At 49.0% G+C, this 20,643-nt stretch overlaps 1 protein-coding gene across 1 annotated transcript in view; it reads right to left on the minus strand.

The window, feature by feature from the left end:
- LOC146866931 (importin-9-like) overlaps nucleotides 1-20,643 on the minus strand; it is a 264,240-nt gene that overhangs the window by 19,729 nt on the left and 223,868 nt on the right. Inside the window, exon 7 of the mRNA XM_085614687.1 lies at nucleotides 6,295-6,414. Within this exon, the coding sequence (XP_085470813.1) occupies nucleotides 6,295-6,414 (120 nt within the window). The remainder of the gene's footprint in view (nucleotides 1-6,294; nucleotides 6,415-20,643) is intronic.

Consider the following 20,643-nt stretch of genomic DNA (forward strand, 5'->3'; position numbering starts at 1 on the left):
GGTATAACCATAGCTAAAAGATATATTGCAAAACAATGGGGAGCTTGGAGATTGGAGTAAAGACATGGACATGGCGATGGTGGCAGAGAGAGCAGTATACCTACTAAGAGGATGCCCCAAGAAGTGGGAAAGGGTGTTGGGAAAGTGGAATGTCTTTGGAGGTAAAATCTGTGCAGTACCGACCGACGATCTATCAATGGATAACCGTGACTAATCATGAACTGTATGTTGATTCCAACTGCATGAAACCTGTGCCACATTGTATAAAGCAGCATGTACCGATGTATAGATGCTACATTGTAATGTGAAGTGATCATTGGTCCCACCGATTTGTAAACCTGATGACATTTGTACCTACTCTCAATAAAAAGAATAAAAAAATGTTTGTAAGGCAGACGATTCCAAAATGTGGTTGAGATGTTTAAGAAGCTTTTACCACCCAAGCTCCACTAGCAAGTGTGAGGAGGATCACAAATTTCTGATCGGGGTATACCAGCAGAAGTGGTCAATCAAATAAGCAGGCCCCTGATTATGCAGTGCCTTAAAGGCGATGCAGAGGGCCGTAAAATTAATCCGCTTTTTCACTGGAAGCCAATGTAGAGCTTTGAGGGCCAACATGGCCGAGGAATAGTTTGGGATACCAAAGAGCAAACAGGCAGCAGAGTTGTGCAAAAGCTGCAATTTCACAAGAAGTGCTTTATTTATACCGATCAGAAGCCAGTTACAGTAGTCAAGCCTTGACAAGACTAATGTAGAAACCACCGTTTTCTGTAGTTATGACGGTGGGTATGGATATATCTTCCTCAGAATCTTCAATGTATAGCAGGTGGATGAAGTGATCGGTTTCACATGATTCGAGAAGGACAGGGTGGTGTCAGAAATGACTCGCAGATTCTTTGCCTTAGTGGCGGGGGGTGGGGGGGGGGCAGCTCCAAGAGCCACCAATACGAGGACAGATGGATGGATCACTGCCAAAAAGGAGAACCTTGGTCTTATTAGAGTTCAACTTGGGACAGTCCTCAGACATCCAGCTGCTCATCTGTCACATGCGAGCACGAAAGTTGTGAGCAGTGTCCCCAGTGTTGTTTGAGATGGAAACTATGATCTGGGTGTCGTCTGCATATGACACCATGGCAAAGCCATGATATTTGACCAGTCTAGCCAGGGGAACCACATATATATTAAAGAGAGTTGGGCTCAGGGATGAGCCCTGAAGGACCCCATATGGAAGTTTAAAACTATGGGACCTGAGACCTTCCAATTTCCAAGAACTAAAATGTCTTTCAAAGTAATTACCTCACATATACCAAAGCAATTTCCGTACAACAAACGTATCTCCTTCTGGATACAATGGATTCCAAAGGGGACGGACACCTGTATAACAACATCAAGAACCAAAGCTTTGAAATGGCCTGCTCAGCAACAGAGTCCCAGTGCAGAGGCAGGTAAACAGATGCCAAAGGACCACACAAACAATAAGTGAATTGCAGCTAGAATGCACTTAATGATTCTAGTTTAAACATATGAAACTAATCCACAAACTTTGAAAGAAAATCATGTGTGCACCAGGTGAGGGGCTCTGCGGGCCACCTGATTCAAAATGAAATGGAATAAACCTAGATAAGTATCCAGGAATGCCCAGTGCACTACTAACAAGCCACTGTCTAGTGTACACAAAGTTGTCAAAACCATTCATTATGCACAATATTATCGTTGTGAAAAGCGGTAAACAAAACAATTGTCAATGAGTCAGAGTTTTCAAATGAAATCTTCAAAACATGAAGTTGATTGTGATCTGCTTTATGCTTGATAGTCTCAGATGGAAATGTAGTTCAAAAAAGGCAAACGAATCAGCTTATAGTCAGCATGACAAACAAAATGCTTCACATATCCCAATGCATTTCGGGCTATGAAATGAGCCCTTCGTCAGGGGAGTCTGGAATATATCAATGATCTTATTTTAGTGAAAGGTTAAGGTGGCAAGAAACACTGTAATGATCTTTAAAAACAGAGCTCAATAGAAGGCAGAAAAAGAGAAACAAAAAAGCAAGCTAAGAGTATCCACCACATGCAGTGGCAAGAAACAAAACCAGCATCTTGCCTACTAGTGCTATAACTGGAAACCGATTGAAAACAGAAAGAAAAAGACTTAACAAAATGCGGGGACTAAATGTGAAAATCGTGAAATACGTGAAAAGCATGGGACAAAAGTGACCGTGAATCTTAAAAGTGAGTTTAAGTGAATCAAGATCAGAAGTGTACATAGCATACCTCTAACGCTCGAGTTAATGAACTCGAAGCGAAAAGCAAAACCGACGAGAAACCTGAATTGGCTGCAGAAAAAACGAAAACTGAGAACGAGTGGGCTTAACAGTGAACTGATGAGAGAGAGAGTGAAGTGTATCCATGCTACGATGCTTACCTATGACGAAATCGAATGTGTTGTTTAAAGCACATTCATAAAGGCATGACAAACACCTGTAATATACGGAATTCGTATGAATGGGGATACACGAATAATCTTGAAGCACAATAAAGTGCAGGCATATAATACAAATGGTGACTCTCTAAAAACAGTGGAGACGCGAACAACCGCAACCACAAGGAGCATGCCGGCTACATCAAGTAAGCCCGCGTGTCATCTACGTCTAAATACGGAACGGTTTTAGATGGCAATAGAAATGGGACTGAAATAAGTATGAAACTTAATTGTCAGATGTAAAACATATCAGAAGGACTCGGTTGTGAGATGAGATACACTATGCATAGTAATATAAACTTAGCTCTCTGGACGTAATAGAAACTATCAATTGTTTAAATGAATTTTTAAGAATTTTTAGAAACTTGTATTTACTCTGTGTTTTAACGAATTTTAGATATAAAATGAAATGTTTTTTTATATGCCTGCTTTTATGATTTTAATGTTTAAAATCGAATAAAGCTCGTTTTGATTGATTGAAGTATGAAACCAACTCGGTGAGATCAACATAAAAATTAAAATTAAGGTGGAGGTGAAATGTGAAAATTAAAATAAAAAATGTGAGAATGAAAATTAGGGTGAGGATCCCAATTTAGCAAAAAAGAAAAGAAAAGCAGAAGCTTGCCTGAACAAAAATGAACGATTCAACATAATAAATATGCGCAATAATAACGGGTACAATTATATACTGTGATATGGTAAGTGAAACATAATAAATGGTTATACATCACAAATCAATCACATATGGAATCAAGTTACATATAAAACCAAATTAACACGAAAGTAACAAAAGGTCAAATGAATAGCCAAATAGATGCCAAAATACACAGTGAGTAAAAACAAAAGTATCAAAGAAATCAATAATGGTGGACCTAATCTAATACATAAAACACCTATCTAATATTCCAAAGAACGAAATAATGAATAGAATTGCAACAATGAATTCGACATTAATTGCATGAAAAAAGCAGAAATCAACAAGCACAGAAGAGCAATATCATAAAAAACAAGACAGTTCAAATTTGTCATTCAATCCTTTCAGGAAAATAGTTTCCATAAACCAAATCCAGTGAAACTCACATTGGGATAAAACTCTGGACATGTCTGTCAGGACGAGTCTCAACCAATTCAAGAACACAAAATCTTAACTGAGCAATCGTGTGGTTTTCAGCTAGCCAACGTTGCACTAATGGGGAACTGATAGTCTTGGTCCTAATTCTGCTTTTATGTTCTGTAATGCGGGTACGGAGGACCCTCTCCGTCTTACCCACATAATGTAAATCACACAGACATTTTATCACGTAGATAACATGATGACTGTTGCAGTTGGCATTAAAATTTAGAAAAATCTTTTTACCTGAACGAGGGTGAGACAAGCATCTACCTGTGATTACATTGTTACAGTGCGAACAGTTCATACATTTAGACATCCCTTTGTGGGGGACTTGAACACTGACTACGGGTTTGCTTAAAATTTCTTTCAAATTACGTGACCTCTTGTATGCGAATAAAGGAGGATTGGAAAAGATTCCTTTAAAGTCAGGTTCTAATTGAAGCAAATCCCATCGTAGCAAAATACTCTGATCTACTACCGGTTGAGGATAACCTCGACTCAAAAACTTCTTTTTAAAGTCTTGAATGGTCTGCAAGCCTAGCTCTAAATCTGAAGTGATACGCCTGATTCTCGTAAATTGAGAAAAAGGAAGATGACGTTTCAAGGGCGAAAGCTTTGATATAACAAAGCATTATTGCGGTCAGATTGTTTTTTAAAAAAACACTAGTCTCAATAGTAGTGCCTGAAAGTTTGAGCAAAACGACCACACAAGACATTCAGTCATGTCCCATTTATACTTGTACTATCGCATTAATACTTTACTGAGGGATTCAGACTTAGTCATCATAAAACATAAGACACTAAAGTTATATGAAAAGGCTGTATGCAAAATGTATGAGCACTTATAAAAACAGTTTCTCACAGCATGAAAAGCATTGTGAGCAGCGGTGCTCTGAGGTTTTTCTAAATTCAATGAGGCGAATACAATCCACAACATAAGCATGGGAGTCATCCCATCTAGGACACCAGTGTGAACAAGCAGGTCTCCAGTTGCATTCGCTCAAGCAACTGATCTACCTTTTGAATTTTTAAGGAGCAATTTAACAGGAAAAAAATACAAAGCTCATAAGAAAAACAACTATCTCTGGTAAAAATGAGCCAAACCTACCACTACTGACCCCAGGCACCAAGGGAAATCAAAACATTGACGGCATTCCCCCCTCAAGGCAAAACATTTTTAAAAAAAAGGATAAAACCTACTCAAGGTGTCATGAGACGATTAGCCTGATGTACAATCACCACTCTAACAGCAACTATTCAGCAAAGCTCTAATCCGTTTTGAATCTAAAGCCAGAAAGATCAATTACTTTGATCAGAGGGTACAGAACAAAACAGGTTCCGTAGGGATAGTTATAAATAGAAGACATATCAGAAGACATATCTATGGCTCAGAGGTATAGTATTATGCATCATCAGCAGAGCACCCAGCAGACACTATAGCAATTTAAATATATAACCCGACTAGGACTGTAGAAACAGAATCTCTTAGCATCAAAAACAATTGCAAAATGTAAGGCAAAGAAAATCAGCAGGATTAAGAGCAGCATCCAGCGCTGACTCTGCCTTAAAGGAAATAGAGAAACTGGATGTCTGGATGAGAGGTCAGATATTGAGTTTCAGTCCCAAGGGCTGCTAAATTGAAGGTGCTAGTGCAGCCGCCTACACATAACTCACCCTCATTAACATAAGGAGTGTAACAAGGAAGAGGGATAGAGCTTTAAGTGGATTCTTGGAAAAGCAATATTAACTAGAGCTGCAATAAAAACATTGCAAACACATGTGGCCTCTGATGTTTCCATTCATGGGATTTCTAATGCCTGCAGAGAACCTCGTAGTCATATGGAAAGACTCCCGGGGCAATTAGCGTGACTCACTTTCTGCAGCCCTCTTAGGACCAAAACTAGTGGCTACCTCAACAGTTAAAATTGTGACTTCGTAAAAATTACCAAAGTAGCTTTGGTCATCAAAGCAAAATTCCAAGCCCTATTCAGCTGCATGAGCATGCAAATCAAAAAATGAACAAAGCCCTCAAAAAAGATCCCTAATTAACAATCATTTTTCATGCTGTTTCCGAATGATAACATGTCGCACGTTGCTACCATTGATTATGTTAAAATTGTTTCGTCTTTTTTTTATGGAGTTAGCTTAGATATAATATGCTTTGTTCTTTTTAACTGAATTGCTTACTTGATCTATTGAGTCTATGTCAGGATTATGTATTTTCTTTTTTCGTTTATTAAAACTGAAGCCCATCACCATGGTAACACAATAAAGAACTACATCATCCATGGGTTCTTAGAGAAAAGGACATAAGTATCATGGCCAATCAATAAAGTCAGTCAGTAGTAATACCATCCTCAAAAAACAGCACTTCCCGTCTTTGCTGCACAGAAGCCAGATAAGCAGTATTTCTTGAGTAGTGTTATGTTACTGTTGTGGTGCATATTATTTATAGTTGTTAGTTATTAAAGGGTACAACAAAAAACAAAGCATGTGTTCAATCTGGGAAGGGTTGTTTGAGCACATTTTTTCAAGGTTTTGCTTGCAGTCAATGTTGTGCGCTATGATGTTTTTTCTACATGTAATTGGAGTTAATGTTCTGAAAGTTGCAGGATCGTCATGAGGCACCCGACAGAACATACAAAAACAAAAATGCTGCATGGAAAAGATGCTTGAACCTTCCAAGACTATGCTCTGTTACCTTTAGAACCTCCATTTTAAGTCCACTATCTGCAGTGGGCCCGTCAGGCATCCGGAGGCACTGGACAAAGGCTTCAGTGAACTGCTGCACCACAGGGAAGATGAGAGCCTTGGCTGCACCCTGATTAGGAGCGACAGAAACGGACTATTAAAGGCACATTCCATATAAAACTAATATCTTACAACTAACAGTGCAGGTAAAACAGAATAAACTTTTTAACCACCTGCAACATACAAACATTAACAGAAAAGAAAAAAAATATCTGATGTGCTAAGCAAATGGGTAGTTGCACACAAATATGAGTGATATGGTAATACAATGCAATCATTTATTCAGCTTTTCTGACTAGGAGAACCTTAACCAGCAACATGGGCAGCTGTTTTAGGACAGTTTGGGTTGGGATCACTAGGTCCAGGCACAAATAGAGATTTTCTCAGTCATATGCCTGGACAAGCCCTACTGTCTTGCTTCACAAAAGAACAAGCATTAGCAATGCAATAGGTCTCGCATATACGCGAGTTTGAGCTATTGACATTGTAAATTACAATGACTTATTTTTGTTTTAGTTTTTAAAACATAAATAAAAGGCATTGTCATTTACAATGCCAATAGCTTAAACTCTTGTAAATGCGAGACCTATTGCATTGCAAATGCTTGTTGGAGTTGTTAGTCATTGGTTACTGACTATCTTGTTTCATACACAATTACTTGTGCTAAACGTAGCTTCAAAAAATTCTATTCAACATTTTGTAAGGATTACATATCCAGAGGAAAAAATACCACATACTGGTCATTTTATTTTTAGACTCCCAAGTCTAATATAGTTTGGCTGCTGCATTCCACAAAACGCAATGTTACCCTCTAAGACAATATTGATTAAAGATGATGCATCGTCACTGCTAACATTCATTTACTAAATAGCGAACAAGTGAGGATTTTAGAAACCGTAGCTGTCACGTTTCCTGTCACGCTGTAGGCAAGTGGCTTCTTGAGTAACTACCATGAGACCGATCAGCTAGGACAGTTCAGAACCCCGTCATTAGCCCTGGCCTAGTTAGTTTGTGGCCCATTCTGACCTCGCTCCCATGGCAGGCATGCAGCTCATACCTCTTAAAGGGCTGTTTAGTAGTGTGCACTGCCAAAGCGGCCATCAGGCTCTGAGCAGCTTCTATCATGGCGGGGTTGCTTCATGCTAAATACCATATCACTGGTATTGCAGTGGTACTAGAATGCTGTGTAGGTCAGACCCACTTCTACTCCTTTCTCTACAAAATGATGTGGGCTGTGGTGTCCAGCTACTTCCCCAAAAAATGCGCAGAGCTTCAGAAGATGCTGGAAGCGCACAGCCCACTTGGCGATACACAGTGTTACCCTTGTAACACCTTTATGTGGATAAAAGCGGTTAGTGTAGGTGCAGTGCTTGGAGCTGTGTGTGAAAGAGTCTGTGACGCAGTGTGTTAAAACAATTTGTGGAGATGACTAGATGTTTGGGTGAGCATGTTCTGTGGAGCAGGTTTAAGTATTCAGTGACAGGGGGGGCGGAGCTTGCCGAGGATCATGGCGGACGCGTGAGCGCGTAGCTCCCGGCACTATCCCTCAAACCTTCCTTCTAACTATCCTCCACAGCACAGCACTCGGGCGAATTTACGAGGGGGATCTCTCCTCGCACCTGACTGCCTCGCCAGGGAGCTCCGGCGGAGTTCGACGGCGCCGTGAAGCGTCGGAACGGAGAGCGGTGCTTCGCCAGGCGAGCTGGGCCGTCATCCCCGGCCTGTCTTGAGGTCCTCCCCGGTGTGCGTCGCTTGACGTGCGGTAGCCAGCGAGGGGAAGGACCCGTTCGGCTGGGAACATTGTCCGCGGAGGAGCCGGAGGAGCTGGGGTGCGGACGGCACCAGAAGAGACACAGGAGGTGCGTGCACCTACGGAGGGTGGGGGCTGAGTGGCACGGGGTTTGCCCCCCCCCCCCGGGTCGCGCCTCGGCCTACCAAGCAGTGGCTGGCCGGCGCGTACGGAGCCCTCGCGTTCCTGGACCCACAGGTGACCCCCCCCTGCTGCATCGGTGACTTGGCCCCCCCCCCCGGCCCTTTGGGAGGAATACCGGGCTGGCGCTCCCCCGCACGCTGCACCCGCATTGGGGTGATCCCGGCTCCGGCTACCGAGTGGCGGAGCTGTGCATCGTGGCGGACATTTTGCGGGCCGGCCCTGGCGTCCTAGCTGCGGCCCTACTGTGAGCCCCGAAGAGCCCGGCGGGGTGTTGGTGTGACCCGGTGTGCGCTCCTGACGCCTGCCTGGCCTGTGGGGAGCATATTGCTGGCCGTGACCAGTTGCCGCCTTTGGGGCGCCTGCTCGGAGCCGGACGGCGACACGCGGCGTGGAGGAGCGGGGGGAGCCTTGCAGAGGCGAAAATTGCTGCCCCTGGGGGGAGGCGGCCGGGAGGTACCCCCTCGACATCGGGCTGGAGCAGGGAGCGGGGACCGGACACGTGACTTGGAATCGGGAGCCCTGGTCCTCTGGCAGTCCGGCCGCATCGGAAGGCCCTCCGGTCTGCACCTCGGTGGGGAGCGGCGGTATCCCCTCCCGGCCTCGTGGGGGTCCCCCGGCGTAAGGGCTCCCGGACGGATACCGGGATCGGCCGCGGAGCGGTGGGACCCTCGGGGTGCGGACCCCCAGAAGCGACATGGGCAAAGGCGACAAGACCCAGCCTAAATTGTCCTTCGACCCTCCCAGGACGAAAGGGCCCGATATCGCGGCTCATGCGACGCCGCCCAGTGGAGCTGCCCAGGAGAACACTATGTGCGCAGACATTAAAGAAATGTTGGCGACAATGGAAAAGGGGTTGCAGGGCAGCCTGGCAGCGATAGGCACCAAGATTGATGCGCTCTCCTATCGCATGGACCGCATGTCGGAGCGGGTGGACAAGAACTCGGAGCGACTGGACGAGTCCGAGAAAAGAATAACGCAGGTGGAGGAGGCGCAGACGGAATGGGACTCAGACCGCAAACAATTCCGTAAACTGCTCCAGGTCATCCAGGACAAGTCGGAGGACTTGGAGGCCCGCTCGAGGAGGTCTAACGTCCGCATCACGGGAGTGGCTGAGTCGACACACACGGGGCGGATGGAGCCCTTCGTGGAAAAACTGCTTCGCACCCTGCTGGGAGAGGACGTGTTCTCGTCCATGTTCGTCGTGGAGAGGGCCCATCGTTCGCTGGGACCTCGCCCCAGGCCGGGCGCCCCTGCGAGACCCATCATAGCAAAGCTGCTGAACTACAGGGACAGAGACACCGCCCTGCGGGTAGCAAGAGAAAAAGGGAAGTTGCAATTCGAAGGCATGGATATCTCCATCTACCCGGACTTCACGGCGAGGGTACAGGAGGAACGGAGGCAGTTCGCCCCCTATAAGAAACAACTACGCGAACTAGGGCTGGACTACGCTATGCTGTATCCGGCGAGGCTACGGATCAACAGGCAGGGCCATTCGCACTTCTTCACGGACCCGAGAGAACTGCAACGATCCTTGAAGGAATGGTCCAAGGGTCAACGGAGTGGCCCGCGGGACCGCGCGGACAATTGCACTGAGGCCCCCGGTCTGGAGGAGCAGGACTAGACGACACGCGCCGGCCTTCTTCTGTGGGCTGCTGCCCGGCGCAGGCCTGCGGTCTCTACCCGTGGGCATTCATGGCCCTGAGAGTGGCTCGTCTCCTGGACCTGTGTGATGGTAGAGGAAGTGGCGACAGCCCTTGAGGACGCCGCGGCCGCTGCTGGGTGAGATCTTTCTGACTTGTGGAGGGTGCCTGAATATTATGACACTGGACTTGGGGGGGCTTGGGGGGGGGGGTTAACTTGCAATTGCCGACTGCTGTCAGCGCTACCCTCAGGGGCTTAATAGTTGCGGGGTTCCCATAGGGGTGATCCCATCCCTATGCTGCGATAGTCTGTTTTCGAACCTGCCGGACGTTGAACTAGATGTCTATTCATGGGCTCCCTGGGATGGCCTAGTTTGTCTCGCTAGAAGGAGCACTATGCCCCTGAGAGGATTGCGGAGGAGTCCCCTAGAACTATTGTACGAGGGACAACACTAGCCCGAGCTGTGCTGGCAAGTGAGGGTAACGGTGCGAGGGGCACGCCTATACAGTGGTGTCCCGAAAGGTTGGGACGTTCGATCCCCGGTGGCCGCTGCCCCAGCGCTGTTTAGCACAGGTAGCCCCCTTGGGGGCAGGTTCGGGGAAGATATTATATGTTTGTTGTGAACAGGGGAGGGGGGGTTGGGACGGGGTCCTGTCTGGCCAGGTTGGGGGTGGTCGGCTGTGGGAGGGGGGTTGGGCAGTTAGGGAGTTGTTTTGGGGTTGGGGACTGGGAAACGCACGATATGCTGAGAAAAGAGTCTTCTGCTTTGTTCTTGCGCGTACGAAGGGTGATGTCGGGCGATGTCTGGTGGGTGGGGTCCCCCGCTGGGTCTCCCCCTGCGGAAACTATGATGTGTGAATGCAGTGATGCCTGAGCATAGAGAGATGAACGGTGACAGCGGCGAGGTGACCCTTAGAGCGCTTACATGGAATGTGAGAGGATTGAATGACTTTCGCAAATTGCGGAAGGTATTGAATTATTTCAATAGGCACCACATCGACTTGGCGCTCATGCAGGAGTCTCACCTCCCACTCACCAGTAAACTGTTATCCCACAAGGGGCTGACGGGAAACAGCTTGGCGGCAGGCTTTACCTCACACTCTAGAGGGGTGGTCACATGGGTAAACCCACGATCCAAATTGACGTTGCAGAAGCTGGCCGCCGACCCGGACGGACGCTACTTGATCGCTCGGTGTGCCGGCAAAGGTCACGACCTCATTGTGGTCAATGTTTATGGTTCCAACTACGATACCCCAGAGTTCTACGCCGCGCTTGCCGCACAGTGCAGGCATTACGCGCAGGCCCGCATGGTGTGGGGTGGCGACTTTAATTTCACATTTAACCCGACCTTGGATCGCTCCTCGGGGCGGGCCCTCCGCCCAGCGGCGGCCGCCGTGTACATGCAGGCGGAATTGACCAAACTTGACATGGTTGATATCTGGCGACATAGAAGCCCTGGAAGGGCGGGATATATGCATTACTCTGCGTATCACGATGTGCATACCAGAATTGACTATTGGCTGGCATCCCGGACGCTTCTGGCGGTCGTCAAGGGATGCGAGGTCTTACCTCGTACTCTATCGGACCACTCCCCCCTTCTCATTGTACTGGCTGCCCCGGTCAAACGAATACCGCCGTTCACGTGGCGGATGCCGCCCTACTCCCTGTTGGACGAGGCATATCGGGGGGAATTGGCGGACGAGATAGACGCTTTCTTCGCGACTAATCTGGGGTCCGTGCAGAGCTTCCAAACGGTATGGGACTCGTTTAAGGCCTATATTCGCGGCGTGGCCATGGCCAAGCACTCCGGTGTTCTTAAATCTATACGGCAGCGCCTGGGGGCCCTGGAGACGCAAATAGCGCAGTTAGAGGAGTGCCATGGAGGGTCCATGGACCCTGAAGTGGCGGCCCAGATTCAGACACTGGTCTCAGAATACAACAGCGAGGCGGACAGGGAAGTGCAGCACATGGGCAAGTACGCCACAGCTCGCACCTACGGGGAGAGCGAACGCCCGGGCTCCCTATTAGCGGGCTACTCCGTACCACTAGGCGGCCCCTGGTCGTGGACGAACTGGTGACTGCATCCGGGACGGTAATTACCGACGAGACAGGGATAGTAGAAGAATTCCGGGACTACTATGCTGGACTGTATACATCAAAGTCCTCCCAAATGGAAGAGGAAATAGACGACTACCTCAGTTATATAAAAATGCCCTTCCTGTCTAATTCGCAGAGGGAATTTCTGGCGCTGCCAGTACAAAAGGACGAGATACTGGAGGCTCTGGGGAGCATGAGGGCGGGCACCGCCCCGGGCAAGGATGGGCTGACGGTGGCTTTTTACAAGGCCTTCCAGGATAAACTTCTCCCACACCTCATGGCCCTTTTCGATGATATATGCCAGGAGGGCAGCATGCCTGACTCGATGCGAGAGACGCTGCTAGTCACCATTCTGAAACCTGGGAGACCCTCGAATCTGTGCGGCTCGTACAGGCCGCTTTCCCTGATAAATGTGGACGCCAAGCTGTATGCGAAGGTCCTTGCTACGCGCCTGGTGCTACTGGTGCCGGAGCTCGTGGCCCCGGAACAGGCGGGGTTCATTCCATCCAGGAACCTTACATATAACATTCGCACAGTCCTGGGGGCCATGCAGCATGTGCATCCGGGGGGTAAGGCCTTGGCAATCTTCCTCGACATGGAGAAGGCGTTCGACTCCGTCGAGTGGCCCTTCATGGTGAGAGTCTTGAGGAAACTCGGGCTGGGAGAGCCTTTCCTGCAGATGGTGGGTGCACTATATTTCAGACCCACTGCCAGGTTGCGCATAGGAGACTGAGTCACGGACGCCTTCGCGGTATCCAGGGGTACCCGGCAGGGATGCCCCCTTTCTCCCCTCTTATATGCTCTGGTGGTGGAACCGCTCGCGTGCGCAATAAGAGAGTATCACCAATTTGAGGGTATTAATTTTCCCTCCTACAGGATCTGCATTTCCACCTAAGCGGACGATACGTTGCTATACGTCCGCAACCCGGAGGAGAATCTCACTTCCGTATTGAGAGAGGTGGTCCGGTTTGGGGCTCTCTCGGGCCTCCAGGTGAACTGGACCAAGTCGCTGGCATTCCCGCTGACTCCGGTCACAGTGCCGTTCCCTATGGAATACCCCCTGCAGTGGACAACTGACCCCGTTCGATACTTGGGGATTCGGCTGCACAAGGACCCGGAGGTCCTACTCCGGTAAAACTACGGGGTGGCCTACTCCAACCTTGTCGACGATGTGGAGGTGTGGATTAAACTCCCCCTGTCGCTGATGGGCAGAGTGGCCATCATGAAAATGGTGGTCCTGCCGAGATTTTTGTTCCTCTTCACTAACATCCCTATCGCGCTCTCTAAGGCCTTCTTTGCGCAGGTGACTCAGACCCTAGTTCGGCTGGCCTGGGGCGGTAAGACACCTAGGGTGCAGTGGAAGGTGTTGACGCTCCCCTGCGAGCTGGGAGGGCTTGGGGCCCCAGACCTGGAAAGGTATTACAGGATAGCGCAGGCGGCCCACCTGCATACGTGGGTGCACGCCACCACAGATATACCGCACGTGTGGATGGAACGGCTATTCGCGGACCTGCTTCCCCTCCCGGCGACTGTCTTCCAGCCGGTGGACCGCAGGGTGGGAACGTTGGACTCCCTTAAGGCCACGAACCACGCGTGGCACGCGATCCGGAGGGCGCAGGATTGCGATTTACTGTATTCCCCACTGATGCGAGTGGAGTGGGCGATCTGGCTCCCCCCACTGAGGGAAGCTGGGGTGAGACAGGCGCTAGGCGCCTTGGGCATCGTCAAACTGGCGGACTTGTTTCAGGACGGGGTGGTTAGGACGTGGGAGCAGATTGGCTCGACCCGGCCTGGGGCTACCCCGCTCCAGCGCTTCCAATTCCACAGGATCCGTAGTGCACTGTCGGCCCTGTTGGGACCGGGCTTGGAAGAACCGCCAGAGGTCCCGGAACTTACCTATGTCATCAAAACGGAGGCGCCGGCCAAACTTGTTTCGACTCTCAAAAAGCTCGGGGATAAACACCGGGCGCCCGAGTGCTCGGCGGCGCGACGGGGGTGGCAGGCCGACCTCCAAATGGAAATAACGGACGAGATGTGGACCTACTGCTGTTCTAGCACCAACAAGGTGTCGTTAAACGGTAGGCACAGACTGATACACTTTAAGTACCTGCAGCGGGTCTATTACACCCCAGAGAGACTACACAGGTACGGGCTTCGCCCATCGGCAGAGTGCGAACGCTGCCATTTCCCGGTAGCAGATTTCATACATATGGCCTGGCACTGCCCGGGTATAGCCCGGTTCTGGACGGCGGTGTTCCTGGAACTGAGCCTGATACTTGAAACAGACATACAACCTAACCCAGCGCTGGCGTTGCTGGGATACTCCAGGCCTCTCCCGCTGGCGCTGAGACGCCTGACGGACATGGCGCTGTTAACGGCTCGGTGCATTGTAGCGGCGTGCTGGATGAGGGGGCCGCTTCCCACTAAGAAACGCTGGGCCAGGGATATGCTGTACTGTTGCACGCAGTCGGAGACATATAGTGAATTGTTGCCCCCGAAGAGCCGCCCCAAGAACTTTTGGGGGCTGTATAGAACATATCTGACCGCTGGGGCCGCCGAGAGGGCGGGCCAGGGAGAGACGCAGGACGAAGGACCCAATGCACACAGCGAGTTGGAGGGAGGTGTGATACTGGATCGCACTCCTGTGGACGCATGACTGGATGGCAGGTTGGCGTGACTCTCTAGAGGTGCGCCTGTGGGTTGAGGGGGTAGCGGGGCATCATCCGGAGGAGTTTGGCATGCTTTGGGTGGCACTGTGTGGGAGACGGAAGACTACTGCAGGGTTGCCAGCGAACTGAGAGTGGAACACTGCCATACCTGCTCACTGCTAGATGCAGGGACGGCGGATAAGGCTGTATGCAGATGCGAGAGGGAGGAGACGACGTGCGTGTGGTGGGTGGGATGGGAGGGGGGGTGTTGGGACTCGATTTACAGAAACTCAGGGACTGGTTCAGGTTAGCAGGGGAAGGAGGAAACTGGTGGGATTGCCCCACATACATGCTGGTCTGTAGCGGGGTCTGGGGGCTGGTGCAGCCACTGGTGTCAGCAGTAACGGAAATGGGATTACCTTGTGTGTAGATTCTCCTGAAACGCCGCCGGTCCTCCGGGATGTCGGCTAAATGGCCGTGTAAGCGACAACTGCACCCCCCCTTTCCCCCCCCCCCGCAGCTCAGGGGGGGTAACGCATGGCTACGTGACTTTATGACGCTCTGACCTGTATGTTTACTTTTTGCCAATAAAGGTTTTTGAAAACTAAAAAAAAAAAAAAGTATTCAGTGACAGCTACGAGTCTGTGCGGTCTGTGGAAATGGTGACAAACGGTAGGTACGCGTGGTTCACGAGGGTGGGCTGAGAAAATGGTGAGCGCATTCTGCAAAGTTAGTGACAGGAGAGAATGAGCATGGTTGGTGGATCCGGCCTGGAACAGATGCTGCCGTCTCTTAAGTTCACATCCATTACCGATGTGAGACGGGTGCGAAACAATAACACGGATTTTACAGTAATTACCCAAAATGCACTTCTAAATGAGAGAGCTGAAACCAACAGCAACCCAGAGCGTCACTGACGGAGGGAGGGTGAGGGATTTAGAGAGAGAGCTCTGTTGAAAATAAGTCAGAGCAACTCCGAGAGTGTTAACATTTTATAAATAGACATGTACACGATAGACAGAATACAAGACCATCGCTTACATGGTTGCATCATGAATGTGGACAGGATCCTAAACGGTGTGGGAGAAATTCAAACAATCAATGAGAGGTCTCCCAGAGAAACTAGCAACTTTGCTCGCTTTTCCGTACACACTAAGGGGTCGAGTGCAGACAGGGAGGAAGTGCCGATGGAGGTCTGCGACGGGAGAAAAACAACAATTAACAAGACAAGCCCGGCGGAGCGTGGCGAGCGCACGCTTGGGGGCGGGAGAGCGCATTCCAGGCGGGGGAGCGGTCCCTCTAAAGAGCTCCCAAAAAGCAGATTGCATGGCGGCACGATGCGCGTGATTGTGCGCGTGCTAGCCATGCAATCCGCTTTTTCGGAGCACTTTTCAAACCCGCTTACAATAGTCTCGCCTTGCGATCGCTTACGCGATAGCAAGGCGAGACCTAAAAAGTATCACCACCATAAGATCTTTGTATTTCTGCTTCAGTTAAATTAAAATTATGAGTAATAATGTTTGTAGGGAGTCAATTTATGTCTCAATTTTATGCTACATTCGTAGAATGCAAAAACCGTCTTTGCTATTATTCACATTTAATGTAATCTTGCTTCAATAATGTATTAAATATACATACATTTAGAATAAAAACAATTAATACAAAAACCCTTATGTAGGAAACTATCCTTAATATACATCTGATTCACATTGGCATACCAGATCTTTCCATATCCTCAAATTTGAGACAAAAAGGAGACTGGTGGTGGTGCACACTTATTTAAGTGAAGCACCTTGCCTTAATCCAGACAACCCTATTGGTGATTTTAGTGGTCTTAGACAGCCAATAGAAAACTCTCCAAGTGGTAGCTGTGGAGAGCAGCCTTCATGCTTAGTCCAGAAGTAGTGTTAAACAGCTTGTTTTACCAAAACTATTCAGTGTAGGTTAAACGATTAAGAATCACTCAGTGTAGTTATAAAAATAAGTATATTTATTATACACACTCACTAACACGTTAGTATATCTCCTACCTGGATATATCAACACAATACACCCAATAATTTAAATGTAAGACAGGTAAGTAGCACAAATATTTACACAAAAGGAGGAAAGGCGAATGTCAGTCGCAACATTTTTACAAGTATAATATGTGGTTGCAAAGGGAGCACAAACTCTATTAAAACTGCCCTCACCCACAACAAGTTGTGGCATGCTTCATCATAGGGCTGCTACTAAACGCCTCTGCGCAAGCCAACGCTAGAGGCGGAGCAATAGGGAGGGGTAGACCATACAAACAAAGAGAAGAAAATAAGAGGATCCTACAAAGGTGCAGACAGTGATTTAAAACGGACTATGAAATATCATCATAATAGTTTTATCCCTAGATTCCCTAGTCAAGTATAAAAAAAGGATATATGAAATACCCTCGGATGGTGGTGGTGTGAGTGGATTACGTACTCACCACCCCTCCGTTCTGCATAGAGGTCAACATGTTTGTCGGGTTCCAATTCTTTAACCGGCATTCGTCAGGACAAACAGTATCCCTATGCTACTTCTCCGAAAAAAGTCCCCTTTAGTGTACTAGATATTTCTCCACCTGTAAGTCTGGAGCATTCAAGTACACTTACTCATCAGAAGGTAACTATAAATAAATAGAGTAAAAACAGTGGAAGCGATCTGTACAGTTTTTAAGAAGAACCCTTCCCAGTGCACCCTGAAGAAACCCTGTGGAAGATGGAAGGTCAGAGTGTCACCCCACCCGTGGATACCCCAGGACCTTCCGAAACCGCCGTAGACCACATGGACAACTTCAGAAAAGATGCCGCTGGCGAAGGAGTCCTGTGGAATCAAAGGATGGACTCTTGAAGAGGAGTACCTGAAAGCAGAGGGGACAGAGTCTATGACACTCGGAAGTGACCAGAAGGCACAGAAGACCAATGACCACCGATGACGGAAGATGTAGGAGTGATGACGATGACCTTGTCGCTGCAGCTGTGAGGACCAGGCAACGCTGTGGAAGGCCAGGCGCTTTACACGAGCTGTCCCACGTCAGAAGTCAAGAACCAGGGGGTCGTTTTCCAGCGGGAGAACCAATATCCCTTTTCAGCAGCAACAGATGTGGTAAACTAAGCAGGTGCAGCATTGTGACCAGCAAGTTCCAACAGACTCAACAAAAGCAAGAGTCAGAGCTTGCCCCGAGCAAGCTGGGGAGCCCACTGAAGCCAAAGAAAACCTTGAAGAGGACCCACAGGCTGAAGGCACAAGAGTCGCAAGAGCACCTCAAGCAGCTCACCAAAGATGCAGGCCCGTGGTGCAGAGGATGCGGTGAGGACAAAAATCTTGGCAAGAAGAGATGCTGGAGGCTGGAGCTTCTTGTAGCCCGAAGATCTCTTAAGGACAGAGTCAACAAGTCTTGGCAACGGCAAGTCGACACGTAGCACAGGGGTTCTGTTACAGCGGTTCTAAAGAGAGATAATAGCCTCAAACATGCTGAGAAGACAGTGCAGGCTTCGAGGGAGTTGCATAACCACCACCTGTGTTGCTGAGCCTTTCGGAGTCCATAGGACGTGAGGAGCAGCAGACTGGTCAGCTTGGTTGCAGTACTTGCAGATGCAGGGGAGTGACTCCTGCACTTCAAGGGAGATTCCTTTGGGTATCTGATGCCCACTGGCCTGGAGATGAACCTGGATGAAGCACAGGCACAGACTAAGCAGAAGACTGGCAAGATGACAAGACCAGGAGCAGTAGGAGTCTTCCTTGATGTAGTCTCAGTTCCAGGCGAAGTCCAACTAAGTCCAAGGTGTCCGGACGGTTGAAGTGGTTTCGGGTTTGAATCTTGTCCCACGATAAATCTGAAGAGCCACCCACAGGTAATCCCTTAAGTACCCTAGGGAGAGGGTTGGGATAATTCGAGGATCCCTCCAGAGGAGGGGCTGGACAGACGGGAAGATACTCCCATGTCCTTTGTCCAGTTTTCATGCAGGGCGGGAGCCGATGGCTCCCTGAACTCTCTCAAACTGGAGTATGCAAGGAGGGCACCAAATGTCTCCTTCAAAGCAGTCTGGTGGCGCTGACAAGCGCCCCCACCCCAGCCCAATACACTAAGTCCTGTCTGGGATGTGATCACACCTCCATGTGGCAGGAAACCTATTGTTCTGCCTTCCCCTGCTCGAGTTCAGCTCAGCAGCAGTAGGGCAGAAACGTGCCTGTGGTCAGCAACAGCACTAGCTTGCTGTTAGACCCTGAAAGGCTAGTACTGGGAATACAGGGTGGCACCCTAGGGGAGCCCCCAGTACATGGGGTCGTACATCCAAAACAGGAATTGGTGTTGGGGTAGGATTCCAACATGTTTGATACCAAACGGACGAGTTACTTACCTTCGGTAACGATGTTTCTGGTAGAGACACAGTCCAGCCGCAGATTCCTTAACTTAGAATATCCGCACGTGTCAGACTGGATCTGGAAAACTTTCCGCAGCCGCACCTCTGCGTGACGGGGGTGGCGCCGCATGGCTCCGTCCGGACGTCGTCCACAGACGCGACGTCAGTGGAGCCATATGAGCCCCTCCTGGCGCGATGATGTCAGTTTTCGTCTGAGAAACTTTTCTGCGCCACACCGCGGAGCCACCACCGAAAACGGAGAATATGAGAACAGTGTGCGAAAAAGATGAAAAAGAAAAAGAAATTGAATGGTGAAAAAGAGCAACATAAAGGACAGTGCCAGGCACTGTATACTGAAAAATAGTGAAGGGAAAGAGCAGAGCACCGCTCTGAGAAGCAACCCCACAAAAGCAAACGCTAAACCCGCCCCGGAGGCAGAAGATGATGTGAAAAAACATCATGGCAGATGACAAAGTCTGCAACCACAATATATAACTGTGAAGGGCAACAAGTCCGGAACACATGAGCAATGACAATCCACCACATGTGGGCACCAGAAAGGGACGTTGTATCTCCTGTAAGAGACCCATAGACTGAGGCAGAGAAAATAGACTTCAAACCAATGGACTGCAGGGAAGGTTAGAGACCCCAAGGCGATTGAGAAAGTGGGGGGGGTGAACACGAGTAGACCCCACACTGGACGCCCCAGAGCGTAGGGATGTAAAGGACATGACACATGAGCATGCCGCCCAATCACGAGAATGGGTGGAGCAGAGCAAGCAAAACAGAATGAAGCATCCCGTCTAGGAGTGAAGTGAAAGAGGTCACCTAGGAGAAAGACAAAGCCACCCGGAGGGAGGCGAATGCGGGGAAACCAAACCTGAAAAGGTCCTCGTAGAACAGGGAGGATGGGCGGGCGTTAAGGAATCTGTGGCTAGACTGTGTCTCTACCAGATACATCGTTACCAAAGGTAAGTAACTCTTCCATCTGATAGAGACATCTAGCCACAGATTCCTTAACTTAGAATAGATACCAAAGCCATACCCATAGAGGAGGCGGGTCTGCGACTGAACCCCACCAAGTTCCCGAGTGGACTTAGCGGTCAACAATGTGACGAAACACAGTGGGGACCGCAATGCCAGCGCAGTCAACACCAGACCACGAAGCTCTGAAAAGAGTGGAAAACAATGGGAGGCAAAGGTACCACAAGCCGTCAAAGAACAGCACGAAAACCTCCGTATGTATACCGGGTTGAGAGAAAGAAAGCACAGAGCCAGGAATGTCGGTGCAGAAGTGAGAGTTCATGGCTTTGTAAACGAAGATGAACTGAGCCTAGGGTCCGATGGATCCACAGGATCCGATGTGTCGACAGGAAGCAAGACCCAGAGGGAGGACACCACGGTATGACAGTCAGCGCATACCGGTTGAGTATGCACAACAGTGGAAAAAGCACTGATGAACCTGCACCAGCTAAGATACGTGGGGCAGCATTGGCAGGATGCCAACCCATGGCCAGAAAGTGACGGCATTACCAGAAACACAAGACACTCCAGTACGCAGTCGCTCCTCCACAGGAGCCTACCAAGCCTTTCTTGTAGAA

Source organism: Triturus cristatus, chromosome 1_2 (genome assembly GCF_964204655.1).
Source record: "Triturus cristatus chromosome 1_2, aTriCri1.1, whole genome shotgun sequence".
Taxonomy (NCBI): domain Eukaryota; kingdom Metazoa; phylum Chordata; class Amphibia; order Caudata; family Salamandridae; genus Triturus; species Triturus cristatus.